This window comes from Syngnathus floridae, chromosome 8 (genome assembly GCF_059516105.1).
Source record: "Syngnathus floridae isolate MCC-2025c chromosome 8, RoL_Sflo_1.0, whole genome shotgun sequence".
In the NCBI taxonomy this organism is placed as follows: Eukaryota; Metazoa; Chordata; class Actinopteri; order Syngnathiformes; family Syngnathidae; genus Syngnathus; species Syngnathus floridae.
In genome coordinates, this window is record NC_142420.1 from 2638651 (window position 1) to 2659658 (window position 21008).

General features: G+C 40.9%; 1 protein-coding gene across 1 annotated transcript; it reads right to left on the reverse strand.

Moving 5' to 3' along the window:
• Positions 1 to 691: 691 nt before the first annotated feature.
• nck2a (NCK adaptor protein 2a) lies at positions 692 to 19367 on the reverse strand. Its single transcript, XM_088383452.1, has 4 exons — positions 19090 to 19367; positions 7901 to 8142; positions 3048 to 3826; positions 692 to 2498 (listed from the first exon to the last, which is right to left on the reverse strand). The coding sequence occupies exons 2-4, from the start codon at positions 8124 to 8126 to the stop codon at positions 2304 to 2306; spliced, it is 1200 nt and encodes a 399-aa protein (XP_088239578.1). The 5' UTR covers positions 8127 to 8142; positions 19090 to 19367; the 3' UTR covers positions 692 to 2303.
• Positions 19368 to 21008: the final 1641 nt, after the last annotated feature.

Below are 21008 nucleotides of genomic sequence, written 5' to 3' on the forward strand. Positions count from 1 at the left end.
TCACGGACGGATGCTTGCTTCAGTTGACCTCCAGCATGATGTTGCCCGTTCAGATGCGTGTGTGCACACTGTGACTTTGCTCCGCTTGAAAGGACAAACAACTCGAAACAGCTCCCCCTCTAGATACTCTTAAAATTGCTGGCATGAAAGCAGTATAATAGTCAATAGTCGGATTCATTTCTCTGCAGACTGTCATTTTTCGCGTAGATTCTGTCACCATGGAAACGAGTACCAAATCACCGCAGTGTCCATTTGACTAATTAGCTTGAGTTCTATCAGGGCAACGCAGAAAGAGTTAGTGTTATTGTTTTTACACACAATTACTGGAGTAAACATTTTCTGTAGCTTTGACTTGAGTCGACTTTTTTAATTAGTGCTGCCCTTTTTGGAAAATGTTTCTAAAATGTTCTTGTGTGCAAATGTTCTAATCAAAGTATGAAAATGTAACTTGATGAATAAAATACATTAAATGCTTCCTACATTTCCTTGTACATATTCTAAAGGCCAAAATTGACAAAGAACCTCTAGCAGCAGTCAAGAAAGCTCATTACTGCCACCCTGTGGGAATATCGGAGTACTGCACTATCTGTCTCGTACTATGCTTGTTCTGTCAATTTGGCATTTATCCAAAAACATATTTAATAAAACACACATACAAACCAAGAAATCACATCACAATGTGGTTTCAATATTCTTTCAAAAAACTTTTATTGAACAATTGTCATCACTTTGTCCATGATACAGTACCATAGTTGGATGACCGAGCGCTTGGTGTCCTATTTGGGAATATATACATACGGTGGAGCCAAGAATTAAATAACAATGTTCAATAACATTCAGATAGATCCTATATAATAATAATTAAAAAAAAAAGTGAACCAACCCTCAACACTTCCATCGGTAAACAAACCAAACAATCCAAAGAATGTGTGCTTGGTCGGACAAGACTGGTCACCTTAATTAATGAAGCAAATGTTTTGGTTGGCTCGGAACCAAATGAGTAGTGTTTACTTGTGATGCTGGGACGCACTGGAGACAAACATTTGGCACATATAATGGCCCCTGAAAGACCATTTTTGACAATCAGCCCCATCTCATTACTGCATTTCTTCGTAGAAGTGGATCCAAATGCTTTCACGAGCTTAAGCAGGCTTTCACAATAAGTTGACACATTGATGAGCGGATGAGTACAGTGATGCCCTAAGACTGGGTGGCCACATTTTGTTACACTGATTAACCGAACAAGAAATCATTTTTAGCACCACACACATTTGGATTGAATTTGTATTTGTTAAAGGCTAAGTTGTGTTACAGATATTAATGTTTTGTTTTTTTTTACTTTGAACCAGGATTTGAAAGCAACACATTTAAAAAAAAAAAATGCAATGAAAACAAATAACTGATCTAAATTTGTTTGTTGTGTGGCTTTAGAAAACTTGAGACTTTTTTTTAAATTCTTGATAAACCAAAAGTATCACCTTTTGTCATTTTTAACAATATGTTCATGTTGTGAATAATTTGGACTTAATGCTAGCTTTTCCTTAAATTGTGTGAAAGTTATGAATATGTGATTTGTAAATATATATAAAAAAAAGCCCAGGTTATGAATAATTTGTCATTGATTTTCACTCAAACTGAGTTCAGGTTATGAGTAATTTGGCCTTTGCAGTTCATCAAAATGTTTTAAGATGATCAATAACTTATGTGTTCAGGTTATGAATAGGCTTGGACTTTAATGTGTAGTGCTTATGAATAATTGGGGGGTAAATTGGAACTCAAATATTTGCCACAGTTATGAATAGTGTCATTGGTGTAACCTAAGTCGACTGCACAGGGATAAAGTGGAAATTGAAAAACATATTTCAATTAAAAACTGATGCGACAAGAAGGCAAGCGAGTGATTCTGGTCAATTACTTAAGTCATTGTAATGACTGACACCTTTGATGAAGAAGTAAAATCAAACAAAGGAAAACAAAAAAACTGGGGGAAAAAAAAAATCAACAGCGAGTTGTGATCTTTTTCAACTGTGTTTAAGAGCAGTGGTGTTAGGTCATACTCCAATATGACATGTATGACATCACAGAGACTTTCAGGACCCCCCCCCACGGGAGGGCCTCAGTGGTCACCTGCTGTGAGCTTCACGTGATGGCCACAAGGGGGCGACAGAGGCTATGGATGGAGGGTGGATATCACCAGAGGATGTCCAGATAAGGCTTGATTCATAAGACAGTCAGGGAGCAGTGTTTGTTTGTGTGTGTGTGTATGTATGTGTGCGTGCGAAGAGAACGCTTGCGTGTGTGTTTCACAGCAGTGCTTTGACCAGGTACAGCCTTTCTCCGTGCTCGCTGGTGAAGATGGGAGCTTTCTTGTAGTGCTCCACCAGCTCCTCCATGGAAGTGAACCTGCGCTGGCCGATGCAGTAGACGCCGTCGCATTGCTGCACTTTAAAGTGCTTGTTCTTGCCCGGCGCTTTCAGAGACACTGAGAAGTCACTGGGCTGAAAGGCAAAAAAAAAAAAAAAAAGAGTTGTTCCAGTGACATTCACGCTAAATTATTTGTGACAAGCTCATATGTATTTGTATTCATTTTCTTGTTTGAAATGTTTTGCGGCGCTAAAAGTCTGTTGCAAAACCGTGCGGTTGGGTTATTGTCGATCTGAACGAGAACATTTTGTTTCATTGTGTTAAATAAATGAAGATGCTTGTGAGGCAAAGCCCAACTGCAGAGGTGACGAATGAGTTCATCTGACCACTGTGTAGTATTTTCCATGCATGATGACTCAAAGCACGCAAGTGCACTCTCCGGGACCACAAGGATGAGTCAGTATTTGCTTTTTAAGCATGGTTTCCCCAGGAGATGACATTTTCAGTCACCTGTTTGTAGCCATGTTTACTCATAAAGTGCTTCTGCACGTTTAAAAAAAAAAAAAAAAATCACTGTAACCGAACGCAACACTAGGCAATAAACAAATTTCAAAATGGTTTGAGCAGGTTTCGGATTTCAGGAATGATGCAATATCACTCTGAGACCGCGTCTTTAGACTCACCGACGACTCGCTGTCTCGTACGAGGAAGTCGCCGTCATCGCCTCTCTCGTTAAGGATGCGCTCGGCCTGGTGTCGGGTGATGTTGCCGTAGTACCAGTCCCTCCCGGCGAACCTGCCCGACCGCGCCGCCGCCACGTGGCGGTTGCGCGGCGACACGGCCGTGGAGGACGGTGGGCCGGGTCGCTCGTCCAGCACCATCACATAGTTTTTAGGCACCAAGCCCACCATGCCACGCGAGTTCTTACACCGCCACCACTCAGGGTCGTTCTCCGGCTTCTCCATCACCTCCATGACCTCGCCCTTCTCAAAATTGAGCTCCTCTTCCGTGACGGAGCTGAAGGGGTAGAGGGTCTGCACTAGGTCCAGCACGCCGCCGGCGCTCCCGTTGGCCAGCATGGTCCCTTGAGTGTGGTATATCCGTGAAGAATCCCCCTCCCCTCTGTCATCTGGCCCTACCATCTCCTCCTGCACGTAATTGGAAGGGAACCAGCCCACGCGTCCCGCCTGGCTGCCTCGCCACCACCCGTCGTTGCACTTCTCCATCACCAGCACCCGGGAGCCCTTCATCAAGGTCAGCTCGTCATCCCTCCCTGCCGTGTAGCTAAACTTGACCACAGCGGAGATGTTGAGGTCGTTGATTCTCTCTGCGGCCCCTCCTCCGCCGCCGCCGCCACCTCCTCCCATTCCAAGGCCGCTACCGTTGGAGGGATATTCCGTGTCGGAGCTCGGCGTCGGCGAAGTATCGCGGGCACTTGTTTTCCTCTTTGTTTTTCCCAAACCTGCAACGAGAACGAAACGAGGGTCGTGACCATTACAGTCAACACTATCATCATGGAGATTACATTCCAGGCAGCCCCTTAAATAGGTGAAAATCTACAATATCGATTTCTCCTTTAAGTACAGTTTGATCCTTTTAGTCTTTAAATACATTTGAAACTGCTATCATTTTTATTTAATATTTCTGAAACACATTCCATCTATGTTTTTTCCACCCGAGTGCACACTGCGCAACGCAACCCAAGAAAAACGCCTTTACGCTTTGAACTCTCTGAAGCCACTTAAGATCCGGTGTACCGTGCCAAAGCAGGTTTTCAAGCCTCTCCATCCGAGCGCTCTTAGCTCGTCATGGCAACAAGAAAAGGGCAGGTCAGCATTCCTCAGGGAAAAGAGGAGGAGCCCCGAGAAAAGGATACTTGACATCTTGAGAAAACCTGAGCGGTGGAGGATAGATCGATTCTCCACAACACCCCGCTGGGTGCACTTTCTTCCCCTCTCCCACATACCATCACATTCTGTGGAGTCGTGACATGAGCATGCGCATCCAATGCTAATCAAAAGGCTGAAAATAGACAGTCAGGGAGGGTAAAGTGGAGCAGGCACCAAGGGCCCAGGACCGACTGCTTCATCCCAAATCAAAGCTATGATTTCCCCACTTGACGGAGACACAGAGTATTGGAATGGTACGTTTACAGAACAACAAGCTCGATAAAATGGGGGGTTATTTGTTTTGCAACTATGTCAAATGCGTTAAAACGGATCTTTGAAAACGACTGTAATTTATGTTGAACATCCCTTTTTTTCTTTAGACTGAAACTGCGACTTATAGTCCGAAAAATACGGCAGGTCACATCTTGGAGGTTAAACCCCTTTCTTCTATTCCGTTTCACATAGGAAGCTAGGAAACCCAACAGTCCCCCATTATTCTGTATTTGGTACTTTCCACACAAAATAGGGACGTAGGAAAAAAAAAATGTTTGAAAAGCCACTTTGGATGGGCAGTGGACACAGATGTGAAGCTGTTTAGCATTAGCATTGCGAGCCCACAGAAAAGAAGTCGAGTAATGACACTAACAGGGCAGCTTAAGTGGAACAGTAACAGCTCAGTGTAGGCTAGGAGTAGTCAAGTGGGAAATCACGTGAGTTCTTGACTTGCATTTCAATTGACATCACGGACAATAAAACGGTTGCTCCGTTTTTATGGCAACATGTATTTGCCAAGTAAACAGTTCATCTGACGGTTGAGGCTTTTGTCAGCAAATCTTTTCGTTTGTGCACGCCTCGACAGCTCATCTACACAAGCCCCGGCGAAATGCCACAAAATGTCAACGCCGATTGCAGACCGGGCCCATTTGCATTGTTGGAAGTGTGGCGGGGTTCACGCGGAGTAGCATGAAACTTGTTGGCGGGGGGGAAAAAAATAGACAAGGGGTCCCTTGGCAGATGGTATTCGCCAGCTGAAGACCGGAGCTGACAATGACGAGACATGGGATGGGATGGGAATCACAAGTAGATCATGTTTATGGATGATGCGGCACAAATCCTACATGTTTAGGAGTCTTACTTTAGTTTGACGGAGAGTTTTCTCCATCTGCCGCTTGTATAAGAAGCATAAAAGTTTTTTTTTCGCTGATTGAAATACACCTTCACTCATTTTGGATAATGTTGTTTGGCGGTTAGAATTGCTTCTTCCACATTTCATCCAGTGGAACCACACCGGAAGGCTTCCACTCATTGAGGATCAATGTGCATTAGAGAACTCTTGAGGAAAGGTGGTGTGGAAGACCAAGACATATCCGGTAGAAAATAGAAAGCTTAGATATAAGAAATATATAGAGAGAAATAAAAGCAGAACTGGGCGGTATGGGAGATTACTGCCTTCAAATTTTGTGGAGCAGATTTTTATTATTTTTGTTTTACCTTAGATGTTTATTCTCTTTATTGATGACATGACAGTAACGATCAAAATGTTTCTATTTAGAAATACATGTATTATGTTTTTAATTATTATTTTTTATTTTAAATAGATCCTATTATATGGTACAGGCATTCATCTGCAACTATTCTTTGTGTTGAATACTAATAAGCATGTGGAATTAAGTTGGAATTAATAAGGTGTATAGTTAAGATTTTTTTATTTTTTACTCTCCAATTCTTGTGGCTTCAGTAAAATGATCTTTATTTCTGGTTGTTTATCTATATTATAACATGCTTATATTTATAAAGTTTGGGATATATTGTATAGTCTTGGAACTGATATTAGCATTTTCATTTCATGAGTAAAATGTGAGTCAAAAGAGGAATTTAAAAAAAGGTAGATACAAAGTTGTACAACTACAGAGAAAGAGAATCAGTGCAGAATCTAAAGTGAACGCACACATGAACCAATTAACATATTCTATTCAAGTATGCGAGTATGTTCCATTAGCTCCTGACTTCACCTAATCAAGGAAATGACCTCCACCGCAGCATAAGCTTGGGCTTTTAACATCGAGCCCATGATGTGCCAGTCGATAATGTTCCAATATAGGACAGTAGAGTAATTCATCATTCCAGCACATCCATTAGATGGACGCTTATCTTCCGTAATCAATCTAGGGACTGTCAGAAAAAAAAAGACAGCTACAGTGATAGAGGAAAAAAAGGTTGATGTGGGGAACAGTGTGGCTGGTAGGATGTAAAACAGCGGGGGACAGGGGGAGGGGGGATGGTGACAGGCCGTGCCACGCTGGCTGTCAAAACACCACCAACGAGGTCTATTGTGGTTTGCGCTGATGCAAAACAATCACAATTGTGACCTTCTCACTTTCCGACACCACTACCAATGACACTAAGTCTCCAGCTGAAATATATTTTTGGATTTTATTTTATTTTATTTTATTAATTCATGCTTGCAGTGGAGCCCCCCCCCAAAAAAAAGGCCCGACTGAAGAAACAGCAGAACTTTACAATAACAAACAGTAAAATATTGAATATCTAAAAACATGTTTTTCAAGGCATGGAAAAAGTTCTGGGCATGGAAAAGGCGTCAGTTTTTGGTGGCCATGCTGTTTTGCTTGTTTAAAATACTGTCTAAATCATGTATATACTGTCTATAATAATAATGTATAAACTGTCTCATGAGGATTTTTTTTTTTTTTATTAAGGTTGTTTATCTATAACAGAACCCACACATGGGGATTAAAAGACTTTGAATAAAAAGATCAGTTTCAGGTTGTTTTTTAAGCAGAAGTGAAAGGCATCAAACACTTTGTAACTGTGTTATTTTCGGTAACACAAAATAGACACAGTGCATGAACACGTGAAAGCTGTGCTGACTGGGGATGGGCAAAATAATCAAAATCTGTTATGGTGAGTTGAACTACATTCAGGCTGTGGGCAGCACAACTCCTCCGGGCAGCATTTTTTCTACTCAATAGGGCACTGGCATGGAAACAAGAGTCCAGAGTATTCAAAGAGATAGTCTCCCAATTAAAAGCTTGTTTTACACAGATTTCACTTCATGTTGTTTGTGCCAAATGTGCAGTGGGGATACTAAAACATGCCCATAAAAAAATCTCTTCAAAATCTTTGGCGTCCCACGAGTAGGGCTTGACGATAAAAAAAAAACAAGAAAAATGGAATCTTTTCGCTTTTAGAGCTAGCTAGCAAAGCTAAATTAATACAAACAAATGAATGAATGAATGAATACATTCCGAAAACATTCAAGTCAAAATTAAAATTCAGCGCTATAGTGCAACTAACAGCAAATATCACAATATTGAGTATATAATAAATATAATTTAGATCTTATAGGCTTCTCTTGGCTGATGTGTAAAAGTACCACGTGTTTTTTTTTTTTTTAAACAAAAATGAATTTATAAGCTTTAAAAGTATTTGAGAAGTGGGTGGAGACCATTTGATTGTATTTTATTTTCAGAATTTTCTTCCCAACTGATTTTTTTTATGAACTTGCACAGATTAACGGTCAAACTATCTTATTCAAGATACTTGGCAGGCATTGCCCGATTAATTGGCGGAAAATTTTAGAATGCAACAGGCAGAATATTAGTAAGTGAAAGCCTCGAGTTATTTACCTAGCGTGTCCTTGATGTTCTTCACCAGTGAGCCTTTCTTCAGGCTGTTCTTGCGCTCGACGTAGTTGGACGGCACGTAGCCTGTCTGATTGGCGGTGTTGCGGACACGCCACCATGTTTTAGAGTCGTCCAGCAGGAACAGGCGCTCGTTTTTTCGAATGTCAAGTTCCTGGTCCTGCTGGGCTGTGTAGTCCCACTTGGCTACAACAATCACCTCCTCTGTCATCTTTCATGGAGTCCCCCTGTGGAAGGAAGAGAGGAATAGAGAGAGAGAGAGAGAGAGAGAGAGGGGGGGGGATTATAATTCTTATTCCTACTACTAAAAAAAATGCCGTGTCATCATCATGTTACAGCCACTTTTGGAGTTGTGTGAAGCTCAGTTTTGGTGTAGCAGCAAAGTGAATTACATCATTTAAATCAGTATGGGAGAGGATATGCCCTAAAGGGATTTGCAGTTTGTCAAAAGGTGAAATTACATAATCTGGCAAAGCTTGTTGTAATATTAATTCCAATTTGTATGAATCCCACCAAGTAGGAAAATCTCTAGTGGCTGCTGTTAGTGTAGACAAACCTTTAAGACCCAAAAGGCATAAAGATCGGGCAAATACAATAAAAATGTCTCCAGTTTAAGACAAGGCAGCTCCCTGAACATGAGTTGGCCTTTCTCAAATTGACTTCTAAGGGATTTAACAAGTCTGACAGTACAGCAGGGTCGTGAGAGATTGTTGGAAGAAATGCATGCTGGGATATGGGAAGCTCCGTTCCTTTCCGTTTTGTGACGAATAGGGGAGTCTCATGGTATGAGAACCATCTGAGCGATCAGGTTTATATTTAGCTCAGCAGTCGGTCAAAAGCCTGTAGCTGGGAGCCCAACTGCGGGGGGAAATAAATGCAATTATTCCAATGCACGCCTTTTATTTTCAAGCAGCACTATCGCTCTACAACTGAAGTCAATTCGAGTGTTTCGAACCATTTCAGGGGGAACTGCTCACGTGATTCTTCATGATACGACTCGGACCAGATTGGCGAACCGTATGAGTGAGATACTAAATGGGGGGAGCCGGCCGAGCTACCGCAAGAGAGTGATGGCTAATGAGGAATGCAGCCGCACCAATTAGGTTACATCAAAAGATCCGATTGTCTGTGGAAAGATCTTGGGTGGACGGTAGCAGTCCGGAGGTATTACGTTTCATTTTCACCAAGCAATGCAGACATGACTGGCTACAACTGTTACACTGTTTGTAAATGATTGCAAAAATGTTTCTATAAGAACATGCGCATTTTGGTATCGACATTTTACACGTGTATCACAAAATATTTGTCATGTATCGAATGAGATTGCAAGATATTGTGTTGCTGTATAAAATCTCGCAACAAGCAGCAATATCCTGCATTCACTTTGTGAATGAGGCGAGAGCCAGTCTTTCCTGTCAAGGGCCTGATACAGCAATTTTGTGGCATCGCTGTGGAAGGGAGTTTCGAGTCCCAAGCAAAAAAAAAAAAAAAAAAAGGAGTGGTGACATCATCACATTAACATTTTGTAAGTGCTTCAATGGAGAGATGACTGTGTCTCTGCTTGCAGTCACTAAAGCTGTCAAACTTGATTTGAGAGAAGTTGTGCAACACGGCGTTAAGAAAGTCTGATTGGCTTTCAACAGAGATCTCACCCCCAACTGGGGCAACAAGGGCAGTGGAGAAGGGTCCCTTCCACAAAGCAGATGCAAACAAATGCTGAATCGATGCAGAAGACCAAATTCAAGGAAAGAGAAATAGAGAGACACCGATTCTTCCATAAAACAGGAGTAAGGTATGCGAACAAGCTGCGGCCTCTGTCCGCCTCAGGCTACAGCTGCTGAATCACACCAAGTTTTTCTATTTCCATTTTGTACTGCAATGATTCATCCTGCATGCTTGATTGAGCTGCCATGATCCTTGCACAGGGATTTAATGTTGGATGTAGGCAAATATTGACCAGATTAAACATGTTCACTGCAGAGAGGCGCTAAACGCGTGCAATTTAAGTTGCTGCTGACATTTCGGAATCAGAAAATAGTACGCTGTCCATGTTTACAAAATATGTAATTCATTTTCATCCGCTTGAATGCAGCTGTGCAGTTTTGTGTTCATAATGTAACTTTTATTGTTCTAGCTGTGCCGTGTTGTGTTATTAATTAATGCTAATGCGCTTTAGAAATTGCAGTGTTTACATTTCCAAGATGCCAGTGAGACTAAGCAAAATTAAGTCACTATTTACTTCTATGTCAGAAAGCAGCGCATTGTTCTGGTGTACATAAAAAGTGTCATTAATGTTCATGGCATGAACTTTAATTTTTCTAGCTGGAGTGTTTATATTCACAAGGCTCAAAACTAAATGAACTCTAAATTGTGCTTCATCACATAAGTGCCAATGTTTATCTACTTTAGTTTTGCTTTGATTACACATCTAAACTATACATCTAAACTGTGCAGGTGTCATTTCCAGTTACACCGCAATCAAATGTGAGAGAAACCCCCGAACGAAGTTCATTCCACTGAGAATTGAAAGAGGGAGGGGGGGAAATAGATGAGCGACAGGCAGCTGAACTGGAGGGGGGGGGGCTCTTTTAACACGGCACAAAGAGAAAAGGGACGTAAAAGAGGATTATAAAAAAAGAGTGGAGATTTTTAAAGAGAAAAAGATCTGGCAGAGCTTTCTGTGTTTGCCATTCAGGTCAAACACAAGGAGCATTCAGCCAATGGAAACTCATTCCCACCTACCCCCCTCCCTGCTTCCACTTCATCCCACACAGTTTGAAGAGGGAAGCTGCTTTCCTGGCAATGAGAGAACATTTGGAGTAAACTCAATGAACGTTGGAACGTGACGGAGCAGAGCCAGCAGCTCTCTTTGAGGCTCCACAATGTTAATCAGCCCAATGGTCCTGTTTGAAGACACTTGGCCCACTGAACACCTCGATGGTGTTTACAAGTATAGCAGCTGCTGCTGCGCCACATCACCATTAAAAGATATTGACTGGCGACGCTTTGAACAGTTTATCAACTTAACAAGCTTTCAATCTGTCGCCTCAACACACACACATAAACACACACAGTTTACCGGAGGCGGTTTGAACAGAAATGGATGAAAGAAAAAGATAGCAATTGATTGATTCTGTCAATTATGTGAACTTGATTGCTGATATGATTGCGTTGAGACCAAACAGAGCGCAATACCCGGCTTCGACCAACAGAGGCACTGCTGATTCACTCGCTGCCAGTTTATGGATTGTCAGCTCGTTCACAAAACAGGACTAGGTTTAGGCTAGATTATTGCGCTGCGCTTAACCCACCAAGGGGATAAAAAAGGACTACTGCAATCCCAAACTGGGGCATCTTTTCCGATAAACCAGAGAGCTCCTCTGTGGACACAAGATAATAAAAAAAATAATACTAAAAAAATAAAATAAATAAGCCCACGGACTCCACCCAAAAATAAGAATTGAGCATTAAGACGTACAATGTAGCCAAAGACTTAAATACAAATGTGTCATTGAGATTATACAAAAATAGTAGTCGTTATTGGAAAAGTGAATATCTGATGCTGCAGCACACACTTAGGTTTCGATTGACAGAAGATATTTATTCTGACTAGCCCTCGTCCAACGTTACAGCAATTTTTCATGTCACTTTCATTTCTCTCACTATGGGCTCTCCCTCATCAGCATAGCCAACATTGTTGAGTGAATCTCCATAGCAACCATCACTGGGTGGTCTCGTTTTCAGTGACGGGGGGCATTACCAAAGAATGAGACTTTCAGTCACCCTCTGAGATTCATAATATTCCTGCACTAAAAGCAAGTTTTAATTACACACACATTGCGCATTTGTGCTTCAAACAGCAGCTTAATTCCACTTTGATGGATTATTTTCATTTTTGTGGGGGCTCCTTGATGCCCACTTTGTTCTCTTCCTAAACAGTGTAGTTCTTTTTCACCGCGCACACATCTCGGCTCTCGAAAAACACATCTGTCTCTCCGGGGCAGCTTGTTTTCCCGAAAGCTATCCTCTGCAACAACCTACTGCAAGATGTGATCATTAGATTTTTGCGTCAGGTATAGCCGGAAGAAAGGTTGCTATTTTTATTTTCTCGCACCCCGGTGTGATATTCATGTCCCCTGGCACAACCAGAAAAGAACAATGTTTAAAAACTCAGGCAACACTATGCAGCAAGGGTGTGAATTCAGGAAAGAAGGAAAAAGGAAGCTTTGATGTGAGCTTCTTTCACAAAGGGAACAAGTTGAAGGTGTATTTTTGAATAAAATAACATCAAGTAGAACTGAAGTCTTTGCTACTCAAACCATTTCAATCTACTAATATGCTTGAGCATTAATTTCATTAACAACTATTTTGCCAACAGACTGAATATTAGCATCCTTGTCTGTTCTTATCTTTCAAAGTGAAATCTGCCAATCAGCAAAAGCTGCACATAACTGAACCATTTCTCTGTAGTTATTTAAAGAAAAAAAAAAAACCCAATGACTGAAACTATTAATGTACTACCCCACTGCCTTTAATAGATTACCCTTTGTACATGTGGTAAAAACATCAACAAACTTCAACCACGTTTGCCCATGGGGGGATAAACTAGCAACCACCTCAACCCTTGCAACGATGCTGAATAAAAACCACCAATTTATATTCCTACAACTGCTAAAAACACACATTGTAATGATTTGTGCTAAATAGCTGCAAGCTGCTCTTCGTGTCCCCAGAGAGGAAGCAGCACACGGACTGACCTGAGAGAAATGTATTCGTTTATCTGCCGGTGCATTTTATACAGGATTTCTGCAACTGCATGAACTTCCAAGAACTATCATCACCGCTTGCATATAATTACCAGCAGGAAAGTGCCTGGATTGAAGTATTTAACACAACGGGGTATTACACACAGTTGTACTGCTACTGTAATGTGGTGTGACAAGGGACTTGCCAAATAAATACAATTAAAAATGCAATGAAAAAATAACTACTGAAAAAGAAAATATGGTCATGAAATTTGACTTATTTCTTTTTGCACCCATTATTATTATTATTATTATTTTAGGAAAGTTCCTTACAAACCAAGTTCAATGTATTAATGAATACCATCACCTTTCTGACACGGACTGTATATTAAAATTATTTTGACGATGAAAATTCCCTTGCAAATTTATTAGCCGCAACAGTAACTTACACCAATGCAGTTTTGCTCATAACTTCAGTAAATACGGTATGAAAAAAAGATGAAAAAAAGTCATCCATTGGTAGCGTCTTAAAGCAAAGACCCCCGTTATTTCTTTTTAAGTACTAGCACCCGGGTGAATTTCACGACCCACTTTTGTGTCCCACCTCAACATTTGAGAATCACTCGTTCTCATTACATAGTGTGACAGTGGACTTCATTTCATCCAAATTTCAAGTTCACCCTCAGCTGTTGAGTGGGTGATGTAACACACCAAGTGGGAAGAAGTGTGGATCTGTGCTCATGGCTTGCCGTAAAACTCTCGAGAAAGACCAACTGTGCATTGGAGGCCTGCAGCGAGTGTGTGTGTTCGTGTCTGAGCATGAGACCAAATACTGTTTGTGTGCCGTCTTGAATTCTCAGGAGAGCCCTGTGGCATTCAGAGCGATCCATCTCATAAATAAAGCAGGACTTCCTTCAGCTGCAGTCATCCTTGTGTGTGTGTGTGTGTCAAGAGAGGCGAAGGGGATGTGGTGGTAGGGGGGGATAGCCTATCATATTCCTTCATTCAACTCTGCAGCAACACAGCACATCTTGCGACTAATGTCCTTGAGGACAACGGCACAGGCTCAAAACCAGAAGGCCATTGACCTAATCATCTTTACGAAGCTAAGACATTTTTCAGGCAATTGGAACAATTGAGCAGAAACGTCCATCAAGTGGGAGACATAATTAACTGACTGCTGTGTTGTCTCGTCAAGTTTATCAAGGTAGTAAATAGAACGGACGTTGGCTGATTGTTTGAATAATAATAAAAAAAATGGTAGGGTAAAAATACAAATAACCAGGAGGAGTCAGCAATATTGGCTCAATTTTATACCACATTTTATATTTTTTCTGTGCGACAAAAAAAGTATGAACTAGGTCCAATGGAAAACGCTGACTACAATAACAATATTGATATTAATAATCACAATTGTTGTACATGAATATTTACTGCATTTAAGTTTTTCTGTTGTGCTGTAGACTTATATATTTAATACAGACTACAGATATTTATTCTTCCGTGCCGCTTATTGTTACGAGCCTATCCCAGGATTCTTTGACGGTAGGCGGGGTGTACACCCAGAACCGCTTGCCAGCCATTCGCACTCACAAAATCACACCCACAGATAATTTGGAGTGGTCAATCATCCTACAATGTTTTTAGAATATGGAAGTACCCAGAGGAAACCCGCGCAGGCACGGGGAGAACATGCAAACTCCACAGAGGAAGGCTGGAACCAAACTCACAACCTCTGAACTGCGAGACGGACATGCTAACCAGTACACCACTATGTCGCTGCAGACTCCATAAAATTTTATTTCTTTTTTTTTCATTTGTGTATTTTAGCAAGTACAAACCAAATCGTCTATATTTTATTTGAGAAAACAATTTTGACATATATTTAAAAAAAGAGTACATTTTAGAGGTGCAAGTCCAATTCTACGCTGTCTCTGATACAAGGCCACATGTTGAGTTGCTACTTCCACACATCCCCCATGAATGAACATGGAGCCCTTCCTCTCATATCTACATAGTATTGATGGATGGACAAACATCAATTGACTCCCATTTCTCCCTTCCATCAACCTACAGGGAAAAACTTTAAACAGATGTGAACTGGAGTGGGTAGCGGCACGCCAACGCCATTTCACCGCCCCGGCAGGAGTGTAAGTAGACTGTTAATGAGGGCGAAGCTCAGAGGGAGGCATGTTAACATGCGCTACGTAGCTCTACGGGGAACCCGCTAGCATGGAGCGGTCGCTGAGACGCTGATCATTTTGCGGTCTAGACGAATAAATGTTTGGCTGCCTGATTGACTGCTGGAACTGCCAAAAGGGAGAGCAGTCGCTTAATCAAAAGAATTAGAGCATGAAGGGCTGCAGTATCTAATCCAAACAAGATGATGGAATAAAACACCTCAAATATTTTCGTCACTCTGAAGTCACCAACAATTGGAGAAAACACGGGAGCCCACCCGAAATGAATTGAAAATGGATTTTGATGATTGATTAATTATTTATAGCAGGACTGTGCAAATCATCAAAATATAATTATTATACTCCATGATTACAAAGTTGACAAAAAAAAAAGATTACTCATTTTGTTTGGTCAAAAAAAAAAACTTGCATAATAAAAGTTAATAAAAAATGATTTATCCACCTCCACTTCACTTCCCATACTATCGAGAGTTATGACATCAGAGATACTGGAACTGGCTTGACTCGTTGCCATTTTTCTTCCTCGTTGGTTCCCCTCTCTGCTTCGGAAACCCAGAGCAGGATTAGGCCTGCTGCCCGGTGGTAGCAGTATGTGAGTTGACAGACTGTCACTTCAGTTTTTGGACCGCAAATTAGGAACTCAAACCCAGGTTGCTGCCAATGAAGACGATGACAGACACGGACACACTTAATGGACAAAAGGGGAACTGTCAGCACAAAGAGCTTAACATGCTGACTCAAAACTGATTAAAAATAAATAAATAAGACAGACGCTAGCGGCAGCACAAATCCTCTTTCGCTTTCCTCACGATTGGCGTTCGAGCAGTGATCTCTATTGTCTTAGCAGCGAACATGCTCCGTTGAATGGTTACCCACTGGCCAGATTACAGTTGATTATCATAACAATGGGATGACCTTTATCTCACACCACCCAGTTGCCCGTGTAGCCAGTGTGCCCATCTGTGCTCGCTCTTCATTAAACTCTGCTCGGGTAAGGACTTTAAATCTCACTTTCAACATTGAAACACAGATTCGTGGGATAATCTTGACGAGGATGACTGCGTGCGAATGTCTCCTATCTGGAAATCGGTGGCACTAATCAAGTGACTCTTTTGAACTGTCTGAAAAAATACCTCCAGAGGTACAAAGAAGTATTAAAGCTCTACCACTACCTGTGTGCAAAGATATTACAGAATGCTGTACAGTTTAAGGCCTGTTGCAAAACAAGCCATGTGGCCGAAAAGGAAAATAACAATCTAAAAGGAAATACAGTTGACGATTCCCAATGGCAAACAAGGCCAGCTGAAATAGAAAAACTCTGACTCAACGCTTCTACCACCAAACATCATTTTTGTTGTGAAAGCTCACAAGCATTTCTGGCACTGGGATTCTGCACGCTGCACTTTTTTTTATCCACGGCGCCTTGCTAGTGGTCAGACACTAATGAAAACTACCGTAATTTCTGGACTATAAACCGCTAGTTTTTGCACAAACTTTGAAAAGGCTTATTGTCCAGTGTGGCTTATCTATGGATTTTTCATGATTTTTATGATACTGTAAGAGGATTAGTTTTGTTGACACAGGTAATAAAAATGAGGACATCAGACGTGGCTTATAGTCCAGAAGTTACGGTACTTGGTGAAACTTGACCAACATGCGGCATTCAGTCAGATTCAGCGACGTCGCTCCGTGTGAGTCGGCCCAGATTCATAACATCTGGCCTTTTGTGTCAGAAGTTATGTCACTCTCACACCTGATGCTAGCCCTGACACCCTGACATCGTCACAAATAATTGGTGTTCTAGATCAAGTGAACATCTTTTAATCAGTAACTTATAATAACCAGTTCCTGTTATGTTATTACGGGGCAATAAAACTTGGATGTCTGTTGGAAAATAATATCCAGCAATTGTTTTTGGTGCTTATCAAACAGACACTTGCAAAAATGGTGCTAGTGAAATCAGGAACTTTTAGTTTTCACAATATTGACAGCATGCATCTCGTAGGAAGTCCATGGTTCCAAATGCCATGTGTGATATGTTTTTTTTTTTAACTGCAGTTGCAAACAAATTGTCCCAAGGGGATAATAAAGTATTCTTGATCTAAGAAGGGAGAGTTACTGGTGAGAAAAGTACAATCACAAACAATTAAAATGACTGAAGAAGTGCTGGCGGCAATGCAACAAGCTGGCATTGTGAAGCATGAGAAAGGTGTCTGATATTACAATCAAATATTACATCACAGCTCTTGCTAGATCATTTCAATAATTGGAGTCATAGCAAAGTGTGACAGAGAAGACGTTGCAGGGTTAAATAGCACTGTCGTGTTAAATTCCACTTTTGATCAGAATCATTTCCAGGAGCAGGTGTATTGTGCCGAGTAAAAGTGAAGGTAGCATTTCAGACACAGTACCTGACACTCTTCTCTTTCTAACGTCACTCTTCCCCTGCACAGTAGCAGTTTAGCTCGGCTAACTTGCTTTGGCTCGGGGGCCTTTGGTAGTATGGTAAAATGTGAAACCAAAACGCATTGAATGCTTGAGTCCAAAAGAAACATGCTAGCAGACTACAAAAATGGAGAATGTCTCTTGTATTGACTTTCACTGCAAGGAGACAAATTAAATTAGGGGACTGATCTCTGCAGCAAAACGGAGACTGCAGATTATAACACTGCGGCAGCCAGAGCTAAGACAACGAACATTAGCAATTCTTTTTTTTTGTCATTTTAGACAGGCATCCTCAAATATTGAGATTAACCAAATCCATTTGCCAAATGACCAAACAGCGGTGGCTTAAATCTCTCATATCAACTTTTGACTGGGCGTATTTGGGATTAGTTACTCGACATAGTAGCCGCTTTTACCAATGGAAAAATAATCAAAAGCAACAACAGCTGCAGATTGTCAGTGTCATGCAGCAATGAGCTTGGCAGTTTTCACTTCATAACTGACATTTTCATAGGATAGCAGAATCTCAGCATTATCTGGTGTCAAACTCATTTGTGAAGACAATTTGCAATGTTTGTATTGACACATATAGTCGATGCACAATTTGTCTTCGCGGGCCAAATATAATTTACACTGCGGGCCAAATGTCGCCTATGGGCTAGAGTTTGACCCCCTTGATCTAAACTCTTCTTTCGATGCCTTTAAGCAGATTAATGTTGCCATAGTGGAGGTCTGAACTGATGTTGCTATAGCAATAGTTACCATAGATGTTGCAAAACTTTACAGTCGTTCAATTTGCTACTTTTCAGGAGGCCAATGTCTACATCACTAGATGTTCAAATTCCCAACTTTGGGTTCTTCGCTAAATTAGATGATGAAATGCTTCACATGTTTCAAATGGACCCAATGAAATAAACAGACTTCTTTATGATATTCTGATTCATCATGATACCACGAGGTATTGGTTTACAATTTTTCAAGGGCCAGCTGTCAAAAGTGTCAAATGTATAATAGACTAAATCAGTTCACAGCAGTGAAGGTTTTCAATGAAGAGGCCAGTTTGTTCAAAACATTCCTTGCGCTCTTTCGTCCGCTCACCTTCCACATACCTGACATTTCAAGTGAACCTTGTACTAGCACTACACCACCGGCCTTACCGGAAGGGTGTGCCTGCAGAAAAGGTGGGCCTTGCAGACAGTACCTGTACCTTAACCAAAAGCCCTCCCCTCAATTTTTGATATCACAAAACAATCAGTAAAAAAAATATGAACACATCTGTCTGTCTGGACAGGTTGCAGAAGCCACGAAGACAAGCAATGACAAGTAATGAGTTTTAATATTCGGATTGCAACAATGACAAAACCCGAACATTAAAGTTGATAATATTGTTTTACTATAAGAATAGCGGGGGTGTAGTGTATAGGAAAACAGATGTGCAATTAGGCGCCCATTCAAGCTTAAAAACAGCTTCAGGATTTTTCCACCACATTTAACACATTTATTAAAGCTCTTTCTGTTGATTAATGAAAGGTTACGGATAAAAAAATGGATCATTTGGGCTATTTTGCCAACAACAAGGCCAAATGTGGCGCAAGTGGCGGAGACAGCACCGCTTCTGTCCGGACAAAGACCCTGCGTCAGAGCTTCAAAAGTGACGAGAGCACGCAGCCGTTTCGTCACAACTTTTACTGCCGTTTGCGATTAAAGCCTTACGGCATTTAAAACGGCAGCAGGTGGCTTTTTGAGGGTGAAAAGTAAACTTGCTTAACGATTCGGAGCTTACCTTAGTGTTGGCTTCAGGGAGAAACGGCGACACTCTCTTGACTGACTGACTGACTGCACGACCCCAGGAATAAGACGCCTGGCAAAAGTAACTTAATCAACCAACGGATGTTTAAATACACTAAATGGCGTCTTTTGCAGTTTTTTGTGGAGGGGCGGTGAGTGGTGAAAATTGCAGACTGTTCAAGCAATCCTCGCTTGTTTTTCTGTCGCAGCCTTGAATGCAACCACCACCAGGATCACAGCGCATTCACGCGGAACAAGCTGGAAGAGGTGATAGCTACACTTCCGATGATGGTTTTCAAAATAAAAGCAGACTGAGCTATGACTTTGAGTTTTAATCTGAAGGTAGAGTTTATTTCCTGTTTGAATCGACTTTTGGATGGCCGAATTTTATGGCGTCCTGGTGACGTCAAAACCCAGACTGGCACAGTACGCCGCTGACAAAGAGCGACATGTGGGGGGTAATGTCGCCCTCTTGCCGATTACAGGAAGAAGTGTACGGAGCCCCGAAGGGACAGAGGATCAAAAGTGCCTAAATTAAATAAAAGAATACAAAATTGCGAATTTAAAGGTGTTTTTTCTTTCAAAATCATTGCTCATCTTTTTTTTGGCACATGAGATTTGCAAATCAATAAAAATATGAATAATAATATTACTATTAATTAAAAGTATTACTATAAGTGCTGTCAAGCAATTAAAATAATTACCGTATTTATTCTAATTATCGCCCAGGGTGATAATTTTGATGAAGAGGTTTACTAATTTAGACAATTTTTTTATTGAATTACATATAATTTATAAAAAGTCACATAAACAGCCCTCAACAAACCATTCTAAGAATTCTAAATTTGGGCAATATAAAAAATATAAATGCATATGAAATGCAAACGAGGACTCAGCCTATAGTTCAACAAACCATGTTTGAATTTTTTGACGCGCTACTCCTTCCACATAATTTATCTGATTCACTCCATTCCACTTTTGATGTATTCCAAATATTAATATGATGAGCGCTTGCATTTTTTTGCAAATTCACAGCAAATTCATTCTTAATGATACATTAAACATTTCACATTTACAATGTTCCAGTTTGAAATTCACATCAATCAGCACATTCAAATCACATTGGGGAAGATTTTCAACACTCCTAAAATGACCAACTTCTAAAGTTTCACATTTTCACATTTAAAATTTGCGCAAAATGTCATTTTTCACTTCTAATTTATACATTTTTCAATCGATTCAACCCGTTCCAACTTTCAACTGTTCATCTTTTGCTATGTGGTGTGAATTTCCAGCTGGAGGCAGCAAAGGTCTACAAAAAAAGCCCACACACACACACAGCAAATCACTCGTGGTAGCAACTTCTAACAGGGAAAAGCCCAGTCTCTTCTTGTACAATAACTATTCTCACACACACATTTTTTGCACTCTTATTCCTGCAACTTCACTGAAAGAAATGTTAGAAATATGCATGTACTGTAAATGTTATTGGTAAGGGATATTTTTGACATTATTGAGAACAAAAGGGACATTGTTTCAAGATGTACATACTTTGTGTACATCTTGAAACAATGTCAGCAGAACTTTTACAAGTTCTGTTATTTTGTGCGGCTCCCTACAACATTTTTTGGGCAGACGAGGGGTCAAAATTGATAATAAAGGTTGCAGACCCCTGGTCTACAGTTATTCATCAGTACCGCATGTCTCATGACTGATAGTGTGACCTTCCGAGGGGCCTTGAGTAGTCAAGCGGTCGTAGCCCTTCTCACATTAACGCTCATTGAACAGTCATGACAAGCTTCCCTTTTAAAACCAACTAAGTGGAAAGCTATGAGAGAGATAATAAGTCAAAGCACATGCACACTGGCCTGCACATGGTCTGATTGTAGATTTGTAAAAAAACGATATTTTACC